Source organism: Temnothorax longispinosus, chromosome 8 (assembly GCF_030848805.1).
Source record: "Temnothorax longispinosus isolate EJ_2023e chromosome 8, Tlon_JGU_v1, whole genome shotgun sequence".
Classification (NCBI taxonomy): Eukaryota; Metazoa; Arthropoda; class Insecta; order Hymenoptera; family Formicidae; genus Temnothorax; species Temnothorax longispinosus.
In genome coordinates, this window is record NC_092365.1 from 484,946 (window position 1) to 506,852 (window position 21,907).

The 21,907-nt window shown below is 38.8% G+C and overlaps 1 protein-coding gene across 3 annotated transcripts in view; it reads right to left on the reverse strand.

Annotated features, from left to right (window-relative positions):
• Positions 1–438: 438 nt before the first annotated feature.
• Positions 439–21,907, reverse strand: part of LOC139818120 (uncharacterized) — a 32,668-nt gene continuing 11,199 nt past the window's right edge. For 2 of the 3 annotated variants that reach the window (XM_071786646.1, XM_071786648.1), the window contains 8 exons: positions 21,473–21,544; positions 12,550–12,904; positions 11,656–11,824; positions 9,431–9,614; positions 8,753–9,012; positions 7,211–7,706; positions 6,967–7,104; positions 439–6,176 (listed from right to left, as the gene is read on the reverse strand). In XM_071786646.1, the coding sequence (XP_071642747.1) occupies positions 5,770–6,176; positions 6,967–7,104; positions 7,211–7,706; positions 8,753–9,012; positions 9,431–9,614; positions 11,656–11,824; positions 12,550–12,904; positions 21,473–21,544 (2,081 nt within the window). In that variant the 3' untranslated portion in view covers positions 439–5,769. Of the gene's footprint in view, positions 6,177–6,966; positions 7,105–7,210; positions 7,707–8,752; positions 9,013–9,430; positions 9,615–11,655; positions 11,825–12,549; positions 12,905–19,841; positions 21,012–21,472; positions 21,545–21,907 lie in introns of those variants that run through there. The other variant, XM_071786647.1, reaches the window with a different exon arrangement.

Here is a 21,907-nt window from a genome sequence, read left to right on the forward strand (position 1 = left end):
AAGGAAAGATGCGCCGATCGATTTCATGATTCAACGAGGGGACAGATTTCGATTTTACATATGTATGAATCGGATAAGAGCTACGAGTTTTTAGTTTCTAGAAATCCACAGTTCCAGCTGCAGCGCACAGCAGCGAACGCACCATCAACCGCTATTCGATTTCGATTGTGCCCCGAATGCTTTGACAATCTCGATAAAACTATGTAACTAGAATAATTTATACAACTCAAAATCTCTAACATTTCAGAAAAACATTTTACGCATAACTCCATAAAATTATCTCCATTAAATAAAGTTAAGAATTGCAGACGAAGTTAAGAATTACAATAAAAACATGATCGGAAATATGGAGCGATTCTATTAACACCTTATAGCGAAGAGAATAAATCTGAAGGTCTTCCTCGAGTCTGAGATTACGTTCCAATTTTATCCCAATTGCGAATAATTTGTAATTTGTTTAGAACAATGCTACCCAAGATTTGTAATTCTGAGCACGTTAGCTTCTTTCCATCTTTATTAAGAAAAAAGAAGGTGGTAGGCGTGAATGGCTGTATTCAGCGTTGGACTTTAGAACGTTTCCTCGTCCCCAATTTCCGCGAAGAATCGATACGTGATGGAACGGTCGCGTAGGTGTTGCATCTGAACGTGCCTTGTAAATCCCTAAACGCTAGCTGTTAGAAAAGGCAGACCCGATTTTGATTTTCGCACTTCAGCCCGATCTGCTTTCGAGGACGATTCGCTTGCTCGACCGGCGATCGGATAGTCAAAAATGCGGATTGCAAGCACGTGGGGTCGTAGGGTGGCAGATCGGCTCTCCGCGCCAAATGTCACATCGCTCTCCCACGATTCGAGCTGGGAGTATACAGGGTATTTCTGAAAAAATGTTCAATAATTATATAGCACTATTCCTTATCAAAAATTGAGTCAGAAAACCCGAAACCATTTTTTTCTATAATATTTAATAGAATAGTATTTATTGAGTAAAGTTAATTCAGTCGACGTTGTCCTTTCAAGGCATATTAATTTTCATCTTGGTTTAACTTCTTCTAGTTCTAAGAATTAGAAAAAGGTTAAAAGTAAGTTAAACCGAGATGAAAGTTAATCAATATTAGTAGAAATGGACATCACTGACATACATCAGTCTAAAAGTGCTAATTAGATTAACTTTACTCAATAATTATTACTTTATTACGCATCATAAAAAAAATCAGGATTTTTCGACCTAATTTTTGATAGCATTATATAATGATTAGTAGGTACTCTTTAAGAAACATCCTGTAAATCGCTTACTACGAATTTCTTCCTTTGAAATCTTTTGATCGCTACTCATCTCGTACGTAAAAGCGCATAATGAGTCCCGCCGAGATCGTTACTCTCATCCCGATCATTCGAGCGCAATTTTTTACGTCGCGCAGATTCCCGGTTTTCAATCAGATTAATCGTCTCGCGAATCGAGGAACTTGCTCGCTCGAAACCATCTTAAATTCATATATATCCTTTAAAAAATATATATGGTTAATGCAATTTTCTCTTTCGGAGATACACGCGTTTGAGATCGCTTCAACGAGCCTTTGAATAAACTAAACGAGCCTTTAAATTACATGATTATACTCAAAAGAATTCGCAGGATGCAGAACGAATGCATCGTCCTCGTTATCTTCCTCGTTACTCGTATATCAGTCGAGCCGAGAGTCTCGGAATCGGCGTGGATACTAGACAACTTCAAGGAGAATTGGGCAACCGTCACACTCACATTTTAATCTTTATTGTAATAGACTGCACTGAATTTTTCATCGCACACTTTTACTTTCTTGCTCTTCCTCTTTTAACAAAAAGTGTCGCGAGTGCGCGTCTCTTCCGCAACGCTTCGGAAGGACATCCGTCCTTTCACGCTTCTCTCTCTCTCTCTCTCTGTCTCTCTCACTCACTCTTTCTCATTCATCTTTCTCTTTCTCTCACCATTTTTGCTTCAACTCACTCTCTTTTTACGTACACACGAGCCGCGTCGTAAGAGACGTTTCATCGTTTCGCACGCTAGTCGAGGCATATAACAAAATTCGATATAGACTACAACAATAATAACGTTTTTACTACACACCCTTCTCACGCACACACCCAATCACGCGGTCTCACGCACCCCTATCCATCGCACGTTGTCGATCAAATACAGTTCGTAGATACCGTTACATGAGATATTCGCGGCGTCGGCGGTTCCTACCGCCGACACAATGAGCATCACATGCGGTGCAGTATTTGTTTGTTCTCTCTCTTTCTCTCAGTCTCTCCCTTTGTTCTTTTCCTTTCTCTCTTTTTCTATCTCTCTCTTTCTATCTCTCCTCTTTCGCTCTTTTTCTCCTTCTTATATTTCCTATGTACAATTCAATTTTTTGACATTCTCTCTCTTTTTTTAAGATATTAGTAAATGATAGTTACCAGCATTCTATCTACACCGTAAACGATTTAATAGTTGATTCTTCTCTCCTTAACGCTACCGTGCTAATTAATCTTTTATTTATCATTTATATCACATTGTTCACATTATTCATTTAGCTTGAGTGCTCAGTGCTATACTATCTTTAGTTTCCTTCCGTCTCTCGACCCGTTTGGTTATCCTCGCTAACGCAATTATTATTTACATGAGGCTTTTACATCGCTTAAAATAGTTAACCGACAGAAGTTTCAGTCGCGGCTAAACAGCTGATTGCGAAATGTCACTTCCGCAACATTTCCCGCTCGATCACATTTCTTTTCTTTCTTTTCACCTTTTTCCGTTTCAGTCCCGCACAGTTACAGTTGTGTTCCTGCATGTTTTGTGTGTATATGTGTGTGGTGAGTGTGTGTACATGTGTCACAGAGTATGCAGTACAATCATTTGCATCCATTGCACGACTTGAGGTCTCGTCAAATGAAAGCGTCCGCGTCGAAAATAATTCAACAAAACCGTTTTCTTTTTTTTTTTCTTTTTTTGACTAGTACCTCGAACCGGGTTTTTGCTCGGTCTTTCACCTTATTGCAAATTGAATTTTCCCGTTGTGTCCCGAACACTAAGAAGCGCGTGATACGACAATGGACAATTAACTTTATCAAGCACATTAATGTAATTGATTAATTTCTCTCCTCTTTCTATTGAGGCGCCAGCAGATTAAATAACAATTCGGGAGATTCGTGTACTTGGAATATAACGACCTAAGATTTGAAAAAAAGAAAGAAGTCTACAGATTGATTAACGTAAACAAATTCTATAATCTACAGCATGAAGAACTTTTCTTATATAGAGTTTCTGTCGAGTCAGCGAAATATCTGACTGCCTTGAATGTTGAACAATGTTGATTCAATCGAGATACGTTTGTGTGACCTTGTAGCCCGTTAAAAGGCACGCATTTACATCTTAACTTGAATCGTTAATCATACCATTCGCGATTAAATAATTTAAAGGATACAAAACAAGTTTGCACGCGGATAGGAGATAGGTACTAGTAATATGCACAAACTGAGAACTGGCATTCGAGGGAGAGAGAGATCGTCAACAATCGCGCGTGCGAGGAGGCAAGGAAACGTTGCTACAATCACACGTTGAATCATATCGGAAAAGTATCTCGTTGCGTGAACGTCACACAATGAGAATATCAATTGTTACATGGTTTCATAGTGATAAATGTGCACTTCCAATGAGTTCATTGTTCCAGTCACTGTTGACGATCTCGTCGCTAGAATACCAAACAGAGACGTACAATACGATCTTACAAAAGCGAATAAACGTACGAAAGATCGTTCGATAGATGAGGAACAGATCAAAATTACATTAAAATTGAAATTGAGATTTCCCACTCCATAAACGGCTTGTCATTTACCTCGCAACTTCTTTACCTGCAACTTTCCACCTTCCAATAAATTTCATATAAAACTGTGGCATATGTAAGACGAAGGGATCTGAATCGAATCCAAGTCAGCTTCTCTCACACGGAACCACGCATCACCCTCGATTACATCCAATTTTTATTTCCAAAGATCAGAAAAAAAATATAATAAGAACTACGTTCAAATTTATTTATTTTTAAAATAAACACTTTGTGTTATTTATTTTTCCATATAGTCGTCATTAACATTGAGATATTTAACCCAACATTTCACAAACGACAATAAACATTTGTAGATCTTATTGTATCTTTCCCCCGGTTTTTTTCCCCCATGTAGTTTTGATCTGTATCTTTATTGGACGATTCTCATGCATACGGAAAATAATGAAAAATAGTGTAATAGATATTTCGATAAATGCGTGCGATCGTTCTAGCTTTCCAAACAGTTGTGAGCATTATCATTCCCTTCTATTCTACTCGAGATGTTCTCGGTTATTATGCAAAGATCGCGTTACAGAAATGAAATGTTTGTACAAAAGCATGGAACGTTAAGCTGCACACGTATTCACGAGACAGATCACAATGATGACGGCGACTTAGAATATACATTTCTAAATCCTTTCCATGTGACGAAATCTGAGCATGAAGAAATCAATATGTTCGTAGAGCGTTGCAATTATGCATTCGTGAAAAGCGCGATAGCGATTCGTATAATACGCATGTAAACATATAATAAATACAGAGGAATAAATACTTAATATGTATTACTACAAACCTATATAATCTGTTGCCACCGTTTCTAAATAACTTCTGCCTTTATCATCGATTTAACAAGATTTAATGCATCTTGCGATTGAATTGTCAAAATTAAACAGACGGATCTCTACATAGAGTTCAATATCCGTTCTCCACAGCCGTTTAATCAATTTTAAGACACAAAACTCATCGTAATGTTCGATTTTTCAACCTTCACTCGCTAAATAATTAAATCCAAACCATTCCGTGTTATTTCATTAGACATGAGCCTTTACTTTTAATTTAATATCATTCTAAGTGTACCGTCATTATCATTTCCTGTGATACTTCTTCAAGTTGCAGTAAGATATGATGAAACTTGTCAATTTAAGTCTTACAAAATACAGTCAAGCAATTTAAAAGTTATGCAAAAAATAAAATTTGTTCCATTGCAAGTCAAAGCCTTCTCTTGTTTTGTTTCATAGGAAAAAATACTTTGGATTCACAAAGTAACATAAAACACTTAAAAAAAAGGGTTATCTGTCAAAGTAAGCATAATGAAGAAATTCCCGACTCGAGAATATAACGAAACAATGATCCAAATAGCGTACGAGACCGGAAGCCTTAAAAGTTTTAAAAGCGTCGCCACGTTCGTCACCACGTTAACGTGAAAGCTTGTTCATTCTTGGACACTCGGGCTATTGTCATAAATTAATTGTTTAAACTTTACATTTAATTTACTTGCAATAAACTATCCTCCTTAATCAAATCAAGGTACCGTGTATAATATATATATCGCATGTGTTGAGCAAGGACTTTTTCTCACACTTTCTCAGTCGATTTACTCCTCGGAAGAGCTCGAATTTCGAATGTCAGTCCTCATAGGACACAAGTGACATCTCAGAATGCAAGACCATTTTGATATTAGAAGTAGCACAATAGATGAACATTCTTCTCCCATAACATTCCTTCACGGTATTCACTATCTGTCGTAAAACAATTCCAGATTCAAATCGCTTATTCTCGTTAATTCATCGCTAACACATCTAAGCGATTCCAACAGATGACAAAAGATAGATTTACTTCAGACAACGTAGAGATTTACTCGAAAAACACCGGCAAATCGTATTTTGATATTCCAGCGCGATCAGATTAATTTCGCCTTTCCTTGAGTCTGTCAGACGGTCGAATTTGAGGTCGAAGAGGGTTGCGTGCTGGAAACTGTTGCCGCCGTCGTTGAGGCCGCCGTCGACGTTGACGGTGAGCTCACCACGACAACCGGTTTCACTAAAGTCGTGGTGTTAAGATACTGAGCGTTTACGAGCGGCATTTGTCCCACGGACTTGAGAATCGGCGTAGTGATCATCTTTCCCGCAAGGCTTGACGGTGCCAAGATGTGAGCGGTCACCTGGCTACCTTGGGAGACAACGGTCATTGGCGTGACGATCGGAGTCAGGCCGGAGAGAGGAGCGTGCTGACCAACGATGTGGGCTATACTCTCTGTGGACGGAGAGTTCTGCATCATTGTCGAGGCTGGTTTACCTGCGGCGGCTTGAAGTGACACTCCGTGACTTAAAGTTAATCCTGTAACCGCAAGATAATGAGCATAGGGATGGGATCGAGTTCAATATGTAATTAAAGATCCAAGTGTCAAATCCAACAATCAAGTTTTATTTTCTAGGATTCGAATAATATTCATAAGAAATAATATTGATATTTTATACATTAGACTTGCAAAATAATCGATCCCGAATTAGTTACTTTCAAATTTTTAAACGAGTTGAGTATCTGCAGGATTTGCGAAATGTACTTTAACATATAAATTTCTAAAGAATCGAATCTTTTACAAATAGTACTCGAACTCTAACAAAAGAATCAAGTTGTCAGTTTAAAGAATGTAATGTGTAAAGATTTTAAATAATTTTTATTCTATTTTTTAAATCATGTTCAACGATTAACAATCTAATATCTGTAATTATAAAAAAATATATTAAAATAATTGTCACTTTAAATGTTTTGATTCGAAGAAACATAAAATGTCTAGTAAAATACTCATAAAAGGTTCCAACATATTTGATCTAGGTTCAAGTGCACCTGGAAATAATACTCTTGTTATTCGAGGTACTCGTAGAGGATTCGAACCATTTTGTCTAAGATCGAGCCTACTTAAAAATGTTGCTTTTAGTTTTTGAAGTGATCATAGACGGTTCAAAACTACGCCAACAGATTTAACTACTTGTATTATAAAATTAAATCTGCTAAATAAACGTATCAAGCTTTCTTTGCCGTGCTGTACCGTACAACATTCGTAGAAACGTGAACGAATATTTCGAATATAATGGAACTAGTATGCACGTTGCGCTGTCATACGTACCATTTGCTGGAAGTATGTTTAATTCCGCACCACCGGGAAGTCTTGCCAATTCCGAGCCGTTACCGCCGACGAGCGTTACACCACCGACCATCTTATGCGTGTTCTGCGTATCTCCCGTTCTTATTCTTGTCTGGGCGTCTACAATAAAGAAACGATTATTATTTGAGCAATCCAGAGCTCATGTGCGGACTCTTGCGAGATCAGGCCGTCTATGTTAAATTTGCCTACAAAAATGTATACTCACTCGACACATTTAGCGCGGGCGAATGCGTGGCGAGAACCAATGATCGACCCTCATTCCCCGAATGCACGAAGGTAACGGGTCTAACATCGCTCGCGGATGACTGCACGGCCAATGCGAGCGGCCTGTCGTTGTTGGACAGATTGGAGTGCACGAATGTCACTCGGTTGTCGTTGGCGGTGGATGAGTGAACGACGAGTACAGGCCTCGGTTCGCTTCCAGTGTTCGACTGCACGGCGATTAGCGGCGGTCTGGACTGATCCGAGGAGTTCTGCACCGCCAACGTCAAAGGTCTTGATTCGTTGTTGCCGGTGGTGTGGGTGACCAAAAGCTGCCGCGTATCCCCCGGTATTACCCTGAGTCCCGGTCCGATGTGCTGCAAAGCTGGCACGATGGTAGCGAGACCCTGACTCGTGTTCAACATCTGGGCGCTGATCGGTAGGTGTAGCTGATGCGGCTGTTGCACTATATTGGCGGTAGGCGACGTAGTGACCTTCTCCTGAAATGAAAACACCATTCTGTCTATCCTTCTGTAGGTCAATCTTTAACACTTTTAATGCTGATGAATCTATATATATACATATACATATATATTTTTTTTTTGCATCTTGGCAAATTCACTTGGGATGCGCTTTACGAGCTTTCATACATGTGTTTTAGTAAAGGGCCAAATGAAAATGAAGGAATAAACTTGCTTTTTGCGAGTTATTTGCAAAAAGTCATTAATATCTTGATTTTACAAAGTCAAGATATTAAATTTTTTCCTTTTAAACTACATCTGTTAATAATTTTCTGCAAATTGCTCACTGCAAAGTTCATTAAAAAATTCTAAAATATATTTATATGCTTCCTTAAATAATTTTAAAAATTCCGTTCAATAATTTTTAAAGAAACAATTTAAAAATTTAGAATTGATATTACCATAATTTAATTTTATCTTAGGCTAATAAATTCTCTGAGACCTTGACTTTTCCCAGTTCATTTCACGGTTTTTCCTGATCATTTAATTCCCTGACTTTTTTCGGTTTTCCTTGACCGCTAACAACTCTAGTTCGTGATTTGTCCTTGTTAGCTATTAGGTCTAAACAGATGTATGAAAAAGTATGCACAATGAGTATTATTGTCAGTTACACTACGGGAATCGTTCAACTTTGGATAGTTTTGAAATAATTATTTTAGTGATAGATAACAGGCCATTAAATACATCTATCACAATAAACAATATGAAATTACAGAGTGTGAGAAACTATCGTTTCAAATAAAAAGTTAAAAGAAATATTTATACGACGTTTAATGCTGGTTTCAAATCCAACGTAGGCAATTCTAAAAAAATATATATATATGAAATGAAGTGACTAAGAAGGCATGTCACACGTTTTCAAAGCCATTTCCAGTCAACAATCTGTAAGCGGCTCTGCAAACGCGTGGTGATTTGTTGTGGCACCAATTTATTGTAAAATCGCAATATTTGCGATTTCGCCTTGGATGTGGTGCGGGAAAATAACTTTGTCGTTTCGTCCAGTTCGGGGAGAGGGGAGAACGTACCTGCGTTGGAGTAGAAATGCTGGGTGCGGATACCGTTCCAGCAGTCGAACTCGCGGGTGGGCTCTCCCTGGAACCTCGCGCAAGATCCTGCGTTTGGCAAACGATACCCGCGGTCGTGGTCTGATTATGAATATTGGAAGTCGTGCTAGTGGACTGCAATGCTTGCGGAGAACTGGCCGTCGTTACGCTGTTTAGACTGCTCGTGCTGCTGTACCTCGTGCCACCCCGTGGTAGTCCAGTAACATCAACCTCCGTACTTTCTGAGATTTTTTAAAGGAGATTGTCGGTTAAAAAGATGTTGATAAAATAAATGAACTTTCACAAAATAAAGAAAAATTACTTTGACAATATAGAAGAACTCTTTTCAAACAAGAATAAATAAAAAAATCGAAAGCGGACGTTTAAGACAGAGTAGGATAGAAAATATTAGAGATAAGATCGTGAAATGTTTTTTCTCAAAATAACATTTCCACAGATTTTTCATTGAATATTTTTGTTAACAATCAACAATATCGCTATATTTTTAATGGCATAACGTCTTTAAACTTCAGATAAAAAAGGGTTGAAATATAAATCTGCCTGCAAAGCAAAAGATAAGTTTTACTCGTGAAAAGCCTTCCATAAAAAGTAATCTCTGTGACATGACGAAATTTTTTTAATATCACAAATATATCTCACCGTTTTTTACGGTCACCGCATCCGTCCCGGGATTCTGTTCCAGCAAAAGAGAATTAATGTCTATAGGATCCCAATTTGCATTGAGTTCTTTCTTCAATGCCACCAATCTCTGTTGAGCCGCGATCTTCTCTCTGGCGAGCCTCTCCATCTCATGTTCGTAATCTCGTTCTTTCTTTCGCAATGCCTGCGGCACGAGAAGAAACATTTTGCATTATTAAAAACATTCTCTCTCAAACATTAACACATAACACCTTTATATAACAAATATAATGTTTTTTTCTTCCCTTCGATGTATATACTGCTAGCCGAAAGCTTGAAATTGCATATAACATTTAAAAATATTCCAGTAAAACACTAACTACTTAAAAGTCTAATTTATGCCTTATTTAATATTTTTTCTTAATTTGAAAGTAAATGGGCATATTGTATATTTAACACAGTTGTGATTAACATAGCGTTGTTTAATTTAAAAAAATGGACGTAGTTAGTCTATCAATAGTTTAATAAATATGCTATTCTGATATATTTAGCTCTGCCGACCAAAAGTTTGAGACGATTAATTAAAAATGTCTATTATATGAAATAAAAAATCAAACTTATGCATTATAATTTAATATTTTTATTATTTTATTCATTGATATGAAATGAATGGACATAGTCCATTTTTTTTATTAAACCATCATAAAGCTTTTTTTCCAAAATTGAACTGGTGACTATTTTAAGAGATAGGTTGAAGAGTCCGTTAGAAAAAATAGATAAAATTGTAGCTAGATTATCTAGATTAGTGATTGCATGTAAGAGTGGCTCCTCTTTGACAACAAAAGTGTCTAATATTCTTTTCGTCATGTAAAAAATATTTTCTGTACAACTTTCAAACATTTTGTATTGCGTTTAGATAACTTCGACGTTGACGCCCTTGTCACTTTTGATACTGTAGCGAAATGCATCGTGCGTAACTGCGACGGCGTCGGACGATAAAAGTCCAGAGAGCAGCGCGTTGCTGGTTGCTGTTACGTGCCGCGTAGCGTGACACCGATGGCCGGCGGTCACGTGGAACCGATATAGGTAATGCCTCTCGTATGTACAAAAATGCAATACGCACGGAGATGATACGATATACACGGAAGAAAAAAAAAGGGAGACGCGGAAACCACAAGGGGGATGATTAAAGGAACAACGCGAGATGAAGGGAAAAGGAATTTTCACGTAGAGAAATTGGTTACAATTAATGTCGAAATGTGGTGCAAGATGCAGCTTCCGAGTGTCTTTCCCTCACGTCACGCCGTCTCGAGTTGACAATTGTTGCTCGAGGATCACAGTTTGTCTTGTGACGGCCGCTTTTTAAAACGACTACATTATTCTCGACGATGAGTTTCAACAATTTGCACATCGACCATGAATGAGATCTCGCGGGTATAAGTTTAATTCGCGATGCGACACGCGTCCGCGTTAAATCGCTGTACAGAATTTTTGCGCGCGGTTGCACGCAACTGTAAATTTATTCGACAATGAATATAAGAATTCACAATGCGCACTGTTACGTGCCGCAACTGTTATCTTAGGATTTTAAGATTTCTAACTATAAGTCTTTTTTTTCCTCTCAATTTCCCTAACAAACAATGTCTAATATAATTAGGGATGGGATTAAGTTCAACATGTACTTAAAAATCCAATAATCAGTTTTATTTTCTAAGATTCGAGTAATATTAATTTAATCATATTTTTACGATGTTTAATTTCGCCTGATAATATTTGTCAAAATTATCAAAAAATAATATATTAAAATCTGAAAATTGTTTTATACAAAAGTTTTGATTCGAAAGAACGTAAAATTTTTAGTACAGTATTCATAAAAGATTCAAACATTTTCATATCTGATCTATATTTGATTCAGATTCAAGTCCATTTGGAAATAATACTCTTGTTTTTCCATTTCGTCCAAGTTCGAGACTATACTTAAAAGTACTGCTTTTATTTTTCGAAATAACCATAGACTGTTCGAAAGTACGCCAACAGATTTGAACCTATACTTGTAAGATACTTAATTTCATCGCTAAAATATAAAATCCCATTAAACCTTTGTCTTATAATCTGTGTTGCAATCTTTGAATCTTTTCTCGAAATACTCGCAATACATGATAATAAAAAGACTTATTCCTATCCAAATAGATCTTCGTTCTTTACTACAAAAATTATCGCATTTTACGTAACAGGCTGCAACTTGCCTGTATGTACTTGTTCGCTGCATGGAGAATAGAGAGGTTTGAAGACTTCTTTTCGTCTTGCGCCGGTAGCTGCTTCTTTAGAAGTTCAAAACACTCCTTCAGATGCGCCCTTCGATTTTTCTCCAACTTGTTGTGTACTTCCCTGGTGCCGGCCCGAATCACGCATGTTCTGCAATGAGAAGATATGAATCGTAAAACAATAAGTTGGGTGGGATAAATAAAAGAATTAATTCCCTTTCTCCCTCTCAATCCTATATTTATGAATTTAGGGTAGCGGTTTTGCAGTTACGGTGCTTTTCTACGTGATCTATACGACGCGATCGTGTAACGCCACGCATTACCGCCGCGCGATGCAACACGCTGAGCGACGCGTCGTGCACGTGCCATTCACCCTGGACACGTGCACGGCGTAAATAGGTATAGCCGGCTGTAACGTCGGCGACGGCGTCGGCTCGTGCACGGAGAGGAGCGGCAAGGAGAGAAGATGAGGCGAGAACGCGCGAAGCAACAGGCTGACGTATCGACTCGCGATGGAATGTGTCGGTGTCGCCGCGTAAGCATGTGTCCATCATAGGCAGACATTATCGCGTCTATTTTAGACGGATTCGAATATAACAGCATTGATAAGGCATAACGCAAGAAATAACTAAATTAATAAAGCCTCCTCCTAGTTTGATTCTTAGTCTAATTTGTAATTCTTACAATAGCTCAGTTCTCAGTTTGATATTGACGAGACCAGATTAGCTCGCGATACGGTTAAAAATAGAATTGTTCCGTCGCAAAATCACCTAAATGTTACCATGGAAAATAATCTGGATTTACAATATATCTCTAGAAGGATTGAGAGGACGCGAAGATAAAGTAAAGAAAAATAGAAAAGTTAGGCGAGCTTACCCGGATCGGTGTTTCTTATTGTCGTGGTTCGTTTCAACGTCGACAACGAGATTACCCGTACTTTGCTGGGACTGATTCGGATTGTGATTCTCCATATAATTATTATGTATGCTATGATGATCACTATGATGGTGATGTTGCTGCTGTTGCTGTTGTTGCTGTTGCTGCTGCTGCTGCTGCGGCTGTTGTGAATGATGATGGTGAGGGTGAGGATGATGAGACACGGAATGGAGCGCAGTCAGTTGAACAGAATTTGATCCGGTTGACGATGGCGTGGCTCGCGTGCTGGAGACCACGGAGGTACCTCGGGAAGCTATCGTAAGACTCATTCTGCTGTTCTCCAACGGTTCTTCCTCTGCAACATCATTAGAATAATTTTAGCTAGACCGTTAAAAAGCGACTGAAGAACTTAACTGCATACTTCGAAGAAATAAATTTTAGCAAAATATTTTTATCCGTCTTAGAAAGCTCAGAAATTATTTCCAGTACTAAGTAACATGTAATCTTAATTTTTTTCAAGGTACAGGTTTAAAACGATTCAGAAACGAGCTCTTCAATTAAAATAAAAAATATATATATATTCGCATAACTTTATGTATTATATTAGAGGGACGCGCATCGTCATTCGGGAAGTTCTCGAGGCGAGACACTACAGCCAAAATTTTATTGCCCCGGCTTTATCGTATTATCCCTTTCATTCTGGATATAGACACACATTCACGGAGGCACTACGATTCCTGGCATTCCACAGATGCAGACGACAAAGCTCCCAGCTTGCCATTCTATTCTACGCTCTCGAGCTTGAATGGCCACGCTTTCGCCTAAGATTAGCGCAGATATTCTCTGGAGTGACGATGGCTTCGAGCGAGCCAATCAACCATTTTGTCAACGATTTATTTCTTGCATAGAGCACCGAAAATTATAATATATTTGATAATTCACTTGGCCATGTTTGCAGCTTAACACATCAGATATTATTTTATTTATAATATTTAGAATAATTAAAAAAAATATAATCGGATACGTGATTTATTATACGTGCAATAGCAATCGAATATATGGAGTATAATTTTGTTGCATGGGATTTTATTTACGAGAAAATCAGTTTTGAAAATCAAATAACGCGAGATTCTCCTATTATTGTTGAACATAATTAATTTTTAATCACATTGTGATATAAATCGCCCAATGATCATCACGGGCATCAAAGTAATAATTTTCACATAGATATAACAACGGCCGAGCTACCCACGTTATTTAACGTTCAAACGAATTCCGCTTGTAATGCCCATGGAATATCCACGCGTAGAATATTTACGCAAGAATATCTTACGCCCTAAGGAATATCGCGCAAATCTTTGAGCAGCGATTTATGCCTCGCCTGGACGAGAGAGGATAACAAATTCGCGAATGGCCGCAACGTCTCGCTACCGAGCACGAAAAGAAGCTTCCTCTCTCCATCCTCGGCACGATAAATTAGCGCAGCACGTGTACGCACATGCAGCTAGTCCATTCATGTGCGAGTCGACTTGGCAGCGGCCGCCCCGTCGCATAGCTCGCGTCTCTTCCTAAATCTATTCCTAACGCCCGAAGACGTGAATCGCGAGCGTATATCCACGCGAGAGAGAGGACAACGAGAAACCGAGAAACTGACGACGGCATTGGGTACATCCATTGCCTTTCGAAATTAATTACAGACGGTTAATTCCTAATATATAAACGTATGCATCTATATGCATGTATCTATGCTGATTTGTGTCGCTTCGCAATCGAGAAATCTTCACACAGAGCACTTTAATAATTTATTAAACTAACATTTCGATATTGTGCTGTTAATAACGTTCATATATATATATATATATATATATATATATATATATATATATATATATATATGGTATGGTGGTGTAAGTCAAATTTTTAAAAATATTTTTTTGTGTGCGCAGATTAAGTTTATATATTGTATGGATTGCATCTATGCACGCGAGAAAAAATTTAAAAAAATTTGACTTACACCACTATGACTTTTACCCCTCCATATATATGATAAATCTGAAATCAATTGTTCGTCGGTGAAAATGTCAAATGCGATCGGCGTTTATAACAATTTTCAATTATCTTTTTGTCACACACATCTTCGTGTAAATCTTTACGAGTCAAGATTATAAAATACACTTAAAATTAAATACAATAAAGTTAATTTGAAAAATGTATAAATATACATATAAAGTTTTAAAACAACTTACGATTATAATCAACGATTAATAATCTAATATTTGTAATTATTAAAAAATAATATATTAAAAAAAATTGTCGCTTTATACAAATGTTTTAATTCGAATAGACGTAAAATTTCTTGTAAACTACTCATAAAAGATTCCAACATATTTGACCTAGGTTCAAGTGCACTTGGAAATAATATTCGTATTTTTCGAGGTACTCATAGAGAATTCAAACTCATTTCGTCCAGGGTCGAGTCTACTTGAAAGTATTGCTTTTATTTTTTCGATAATTATATAGAGAGTTCGAAACTACATCGGCAGATTCAAACTTATATAAGATACTTAATCCTATCACCAATTGTAAGTAGTATTGAAGTGTCAGTCTAATAAATCATCGCTGCGAGTCGAAAATGTTCCTCGATTTTGAATTGACACAAAATCTTTTCTTCGACTTTTTGCATCGCGAGTTAAAGCGTTAAACATTTCCCGTGTATACATTCGATCAATCTTCTATACAAAAATGCACAAAACGCTATTAGACTAGCGAGTCCAGAGCGAATTGCCACTCGTTCTCTAGTTTGCAGTAATAAATTTCGTACTCGGAGTATTTGCATGTTCGCTCACATGCGAGCAAAACCGCGGCGTGATTTTCCTTTCAAATGATATGCCAATCGGTTCAACGGGATTTTTTTCGCGAGCACACGAGTGTCCAGTAGTTTATTTGGCGTGAGGAATGTATAATATATGTTACAGGATAGCGTCGCATCCGCGCCGGGACTACTTGAAAAGTATTATTATCGTCGTATCCTACGTGTCTGATTTCTTGAAAGCTTATACGGTACGCACTGCACTCTTCGATGCATATGCGTTTAAATATTTCGAAATAGAAACTTGTTAAGCGATAACTCGAAAACTCTCGTTTCTCACATTAGAGAATTTTATTACATTAAAATTGCGTAAATTTGTAACGTCACTGACGAATCTACGCATAAAAAGTATCGAATGTGCATCCATTTAGAAATTCCAATTTTGTTAATTGACAAGTGTTACGTACACATGCTTCTATTACAATGTTTAACTCCAACGTGTAAAAGTCACGTTATACTTATTGCTTGATTGCATATTATATTGTTACGATGACACAAATAAATAAGAGGTCGGGAATAATGTCGATTCTACTGTATTCTGCATACATCGGACTTGGGCGGATATCATCAATCATATCAGTTGTCCGAGATACTGAATTAATATATGTATTAATCAATAGTCCGTTAATCAGCGTTCCCTGCGAATATAGAAATAGATCGGGAATGGAATTTTAAAAAACTGTCCGCGGTCGATAATTCAAAAGTCAGACATTCGCGAGTCACGATGGACTGTCGATTTCTGGACGAATCGGCGAAACTTTTATTCCGCCGGGAAAAAAAATCCATTCGCGGGAGCAACGTTCGAGAATGCACGTTATTTGCGCTGACGTAACATATGATTTCCTCGTGAGAATGACTGCGCCGGTTAGAGAACGCGTCCTTCAGAAAACCGTTCCATTCTCCCTTTCTTTTCACTTAACGAGAAAGAAATCCACGTTGTAGTCATCTGCGCGTATTTGCGTATAATCCACGCGTTTAAGCAATCAGATGCAATGAAACGTTGGTTATCGATTAAACAAAACACCGTGAAATGGACCTAAATATATAATTCTTATATTATTGTACTAGTCGTTCTTGAATTTACACCTTTATTCCACGTACTAAGCAATATTTTAACAAATCAACTTTTCTTTTTCATGTATTCCTTATTTTCGTCGGTCCAGATCGATTATCTGAGAATTTGCCCGTCAGCAATTACGTGAAACGTTATCAACTCTTTTACAATGTTTTACGAAGATTTATTAATATATTCACGCGTGGAAGGGAAGATAGAGAGAGGGAAAGAAGGGGGGGAAAGAGAGAGAGAGAGAGAGAGAGAGAGAGAGAGAAATGTAGCAGCCGCCCGCCAGTTCTGCACTTGTCAATAAATAATTAGTAATAAACAAATCTTGTTTACCGCATTATATACGCTGGGTAGAACCGTTGGTTTCACCAATTTCACCGATCGTATTATACAAAATATCTCGCTCTATTCACGAATGTTGGCACAGGCACGCTGCATCTATGAATATCGAGTTCAGATAAGCAATTTTTCCTTCTTTCTTCTTCTTTTGCTTTGCCAACTTGAGTTTTTTTTTCTTAAAAATCAGCGGTCCGTACTGCCTACTGGCGTATAACATAATATTTACATTCCTCGCATTTTCTACACTTTGCATATCTCATTTCTCGCACGCTCAACTTGATAGTCGCGAGGTATAGGAGCTATTTGACTTGGAAATACTCTACGAACTATAAATAGTCCGATTTCCATATCTTGTATCCGCAGACATACTTCAAATTCATGGCCCTTGACGATCCTCGTCGAAATCACACTGGGCGAATTCGCGTCGTTTTTAGAAAATGCATGCATTGCAAAGTAGTGATAAAACAAGCCAAGTTCCCAACTGAAAGTAAGGACTGAGGATCGCGAAAGTAATATTTATCCGGATTGTAACATTCCGTATCGATAGCTGGCAGGGAGAGTAAAAAATGGAACCAACTAATTCGCGAAGAAATAACGATAAAAGCCCGAGGATCTTTATTCGCGTGAGATCGACAAAAAATCGAATCTACAAGCAGAAAATGCAGTAATGGGATGTTAATCAAAGCGTATAGTCGTTTTCGAAATGATATATTAAAACCATCGATAACGAGCCGATAATCCGTGCAATAAATCATCTAAAGAATAAAATTAGCAGACACAATTTTTCAAGATTACAGGAATCTATTTGTGGCATAAACTTTTAACTTGAAAAAGTCAGAAATATCAGGTATTTCTGAACAATACGTATTTTCTTCAAAAGATAGATTTTTCTCTTGGATTAATTTGCTTCAAGAGGAAGTATAGCGATAAATAGATCGGGTGCACTCATCTAAACAAACGACAAACTTTGCTTGAAATGCACGATAATTTGGAATGTTCATTAAATTACTTCCAACTCGAAAATGATCGTCGGTTCCTTTAAAATTCGACACGATTCTCGCGCAAATAACAATTTAACTTTTCAACGCGCGAGCGAATAGTAGCGTAGCGACTAGCGACGTTAGCCCGCGAGATGAAATCCGAGAAGTCACTCTCCCGTTTTCCTGTCTCGATAAAATTGAAAACAGTTCGCCGCAGACACATTCTGCTACATTTTCCGCGCGCGGACGTTTCACTGCCAGCTTCGACCGAAATATTCGCACAATCCGCGAAAATATATCGTCGACACGCGTCCATTTGCGCGCGCGAGGCGTGATTTCGTGTAGCTCGTGCGAAATATCTCATTTACAACAGTATGAAAATGCATGTCAATACTCTTTGCTGTTTACCTCGACGATACGAGTATCGAGGATAATTATAAGCAATGCTATGGGAGATAAAAACGCCCGTGCAGACACCGCTACAAAAACCAACAATTGTTCATCTAATTATAACTTGCTGCTTTTCAAAGAGTTTTTTTATACATAAACTTGAATTTACGAAGAAGTTCTTCTTTCTTTCGCTTCTGCGATAACTTTAAAGATTTCTTGCTATACTTCTTACCATATTTTTTCACATCAATAAATAACACAATACTATGCCTTCTAAACGCAATTGAAGAAAATGTGTTTGCTAGTAATAGTATGTAAATAAAGACATAAATTTTATGACATTTTTCAATAGGTCAGTAGCAAGTGTATAATTTAAATGACTGACCATTAAGCTAGCGTGATTCAATATCGCGTATGATCAAAAATTGAATTTATATGCATCTATCCGGGCTTGCTTCAACTCTTTCGAGGTGAAGACGCTTCTGAAAAACAGCGGCAGACGATATACGAGCGATTAAAATTTGCCTGTGTCGTAAACATAAATTTTTCGGAGCAATAAAATACGATATTAAATGCTCTGAGAGAAGCTTTAACGTAAACCGCGAAGACAGATGTTTTTAGATACTAGAATCGACGGCAATCGCGGTCGTCCGTCTAAAGATAAAATTTCAGAATCGGAGCGCCATTTATCAGAATCTCGTTTGTGAGACAATTCAAACTCGGAAGTCAAGCAGAATAAATCAGATCGTTGCAAAATCTGATTTCGTGAGAAGATCCCATTTCATCTTTGAAACGCTCTATCTAGCATCTACGAAGTCTTGTTTCCATAGTTGTTCCCGACTGTTACGTGGAGCGTTCGAAAAGTAAAGGACTGATATGCGCTCGTATGCGTGCCAGATATGCCACGCGACAGAACCGGATATTTCGCAAAGATAAACGTAAAAGTTCTTCTTGAAAATATTTTACTCTGTGAATATATTTTTAAGACTGGAGTATTTTACACCTCACGCAAGTAATGCACAGAGTTAATAATCTATCTGTTAGATTATTAATCGGTTTGATTAATTAATGATTTGGCAGCGCCGATATTTCCGACATTCAAGAGAAATTCCGCGAAAATAGTATTCATCGCACATGGAAAGTAATTAGATTCTTTTTATTTTATACGTGAAATAAAGTTGAACGATTAATACGTTTTAATATAGGTATTTTCAGAGGCCACAACACTCAAAACAATTAACACTCGTCATGTTGAATCAGTTTCAATAATTCGATAACAGATTATACAAATTAATTAATAATAAGTGGAACTCGATCGATATGTGAATATCACAAATAAATAGAGATACGCCTCTTTCAATCGGGATCTTAATTAAGTCTATTAATATTTTTTGTGTAAATTTATATCCATCCAATTTATATTCCACCCAGCAAATTGCGCGCTGATTATTTTTGTCTTGAAACACAGTCCCGGAATTGGAATTGTAAATTCACATGTTAAATTTAAAAAAAACTATCAATTGAAATTTCATAAAGACTACCGGTTCGACGAAAGAGACGAAGGGTTGAGAGGGAGAGACGACGTACGTCTCTCCCTCTGGGTGACTTTTCGAACAGGATATTTTCAGGACACGCGCGGTAGGGATCTCACCGAGCAGGTAGTGCCGTATCCATTTTTTCTTCGGTGGAGGTGGTGTCCAATCGCTACTGTGTCGCGGCGTCTCGCCACCGTTGACGACGTCGATTATACCGACGATCCGCGTCGGCGCCGGCGATGGTGGGTTATTCGCGTCCGTCAGGTCGCTCACGTTGTTGTTCGTCTCGGCGACGACGTCGACGACGGCGCTCAGGCTCGCGCGCGAATGCATTACCGGCGACGTGATACCGTCCGGTAGCAGGAGAACACCCATCCTTCTTAAGATCGCGCAAATCGGAGCGCGCGCGACCGGAAAACTTCCGTTTAAGCTCTCGCTGTGGAAAAAGTCGATCGACCGGACGCTATATCCGCCTCTTCGCCGCTATCATCGTCATCGATGTCGCCGTCGTCGTCGCCGAATCGTTAGATTTCGCTGTCACTGCCCCAGGTCGAGTGAGTCCGTTCTCCAGAACGAGAAGGCCGCGCCAGAGAAACTGTCGCGGGAATGCGAAACGTACAACGTGGAGAGAGGTCTGACGTCGCGGTGCCGCGGCGGTGACGGTTACGATTACGGCGACCACGGCAGAGAAGGGAGGGTACGACGAGGGCTAACAACGGCAAGGTCGTTGGCGCGCTAGAGAAAAGCCCAACTTTCGAAACCCATTCGCCGCGAGATAGCGAATCCGCTCGAGCAATTTCGAGGGTCGCGCTGCCGCTCGTCCACCTCATTCCTCACGGGGTGATCCTCGAAGGAACATCTTTCAACGCGAATTTCCCAATGAAAGTTGCGCCCGTGTCAAGGCCAATCGTTGCGTCATTCGTGCATCTGATACGCGTCACGCGTTGTTTTAAATTAAACGAAACGGAGTTCGATAAATGCTTTGCAGCAGAAAGGAACGTTGATGGCGAAGAACAGATCCCAGTTTCACCGCAGTCTCGCACTTCACGCCACTCCGTGACTCTACGGATCGGCGATACGTGTCGTACACATGTCGTTCTAATTTCTAATTCGAGTGATCGCGATACGCCTGTACTTCCGCGAACGCCAGTCAGCTGTTTCCCCGACTCGGTTCCGAAACCGGTGATCGCGACCAATCGATCGCGGCGATCGAGCGAGACTCGAGTACCGCGTGAGTCACGGGCACCGACTGAGATCTAAGCTTGCGTGCCGCCGTCTCCAGCCAGCCCGAGGATGACGTCCTCGTGCCTCCCTTCTCGTCAGACAGCGGTGGTGGCGGTAAGCGGCGGCGGCGGCGGCGGTGGCGGCGGCAGCAACTCCCCTCCTATCCCTTCCGCGAGAAGTGACATCCCCGTCTTCGCGAGAATTGCCTTCAGTGGCTCCACTGCTCCGGTCACCACTCGGCGCGATCACTCTGTCCTTATCGCGCGAAGGATCTCTTCCGTAACAACGTGACACGTCGGCACTCGAGATAACTCCGGAATCCGTCCGGTCGCGCACGTTCTATCTGAGGCACTGCAGCGATCTCCAGTGCCGGATTTATCTACGGGCACGTGCCTCCGTAATCAAAATTTTCAACATACTCCGTTTCCAAGACCTCTTTTTCCAAGAAAAAGATTCTCACTTTATCATCTTTAATTTACGACGCAGTTTTGAATGATTTAATAACAATGCGAGATATACTCACCATCGATAATCAGCATCTTCTCTTCACAAAAGAGATCGTCTGACTCTGTGCGTTCTCTCTTACATTTGGCACCTGACAGAGAACAAAGAAATCGTTTGTTCGTTACATATTATATCTTATCAATAATGAATATAAAATAATTTAAAAATTATGAAGGCGTATCTATATACAGTTCACAAAATTAAGTAAAAACTGTGAAATTAAGGTGCTATTTAATCCTGATAGAGACAAGATAAGGGTGGCTGTTCATTCAAGTCAAATTTTTATCGTTTGCAAGAGATGCTTTATATCTCAACACAAAACTCTAAGATTTGTTACTTTACATAAAACAGAAAAGTAACTTTTTTTAATACATATATAGCATCTGTATTTCAGCTTATCTTCGTCTGGATTTGTTTGCAGACTTAACTCAGACATTTTTTTCTCTATTCTGCG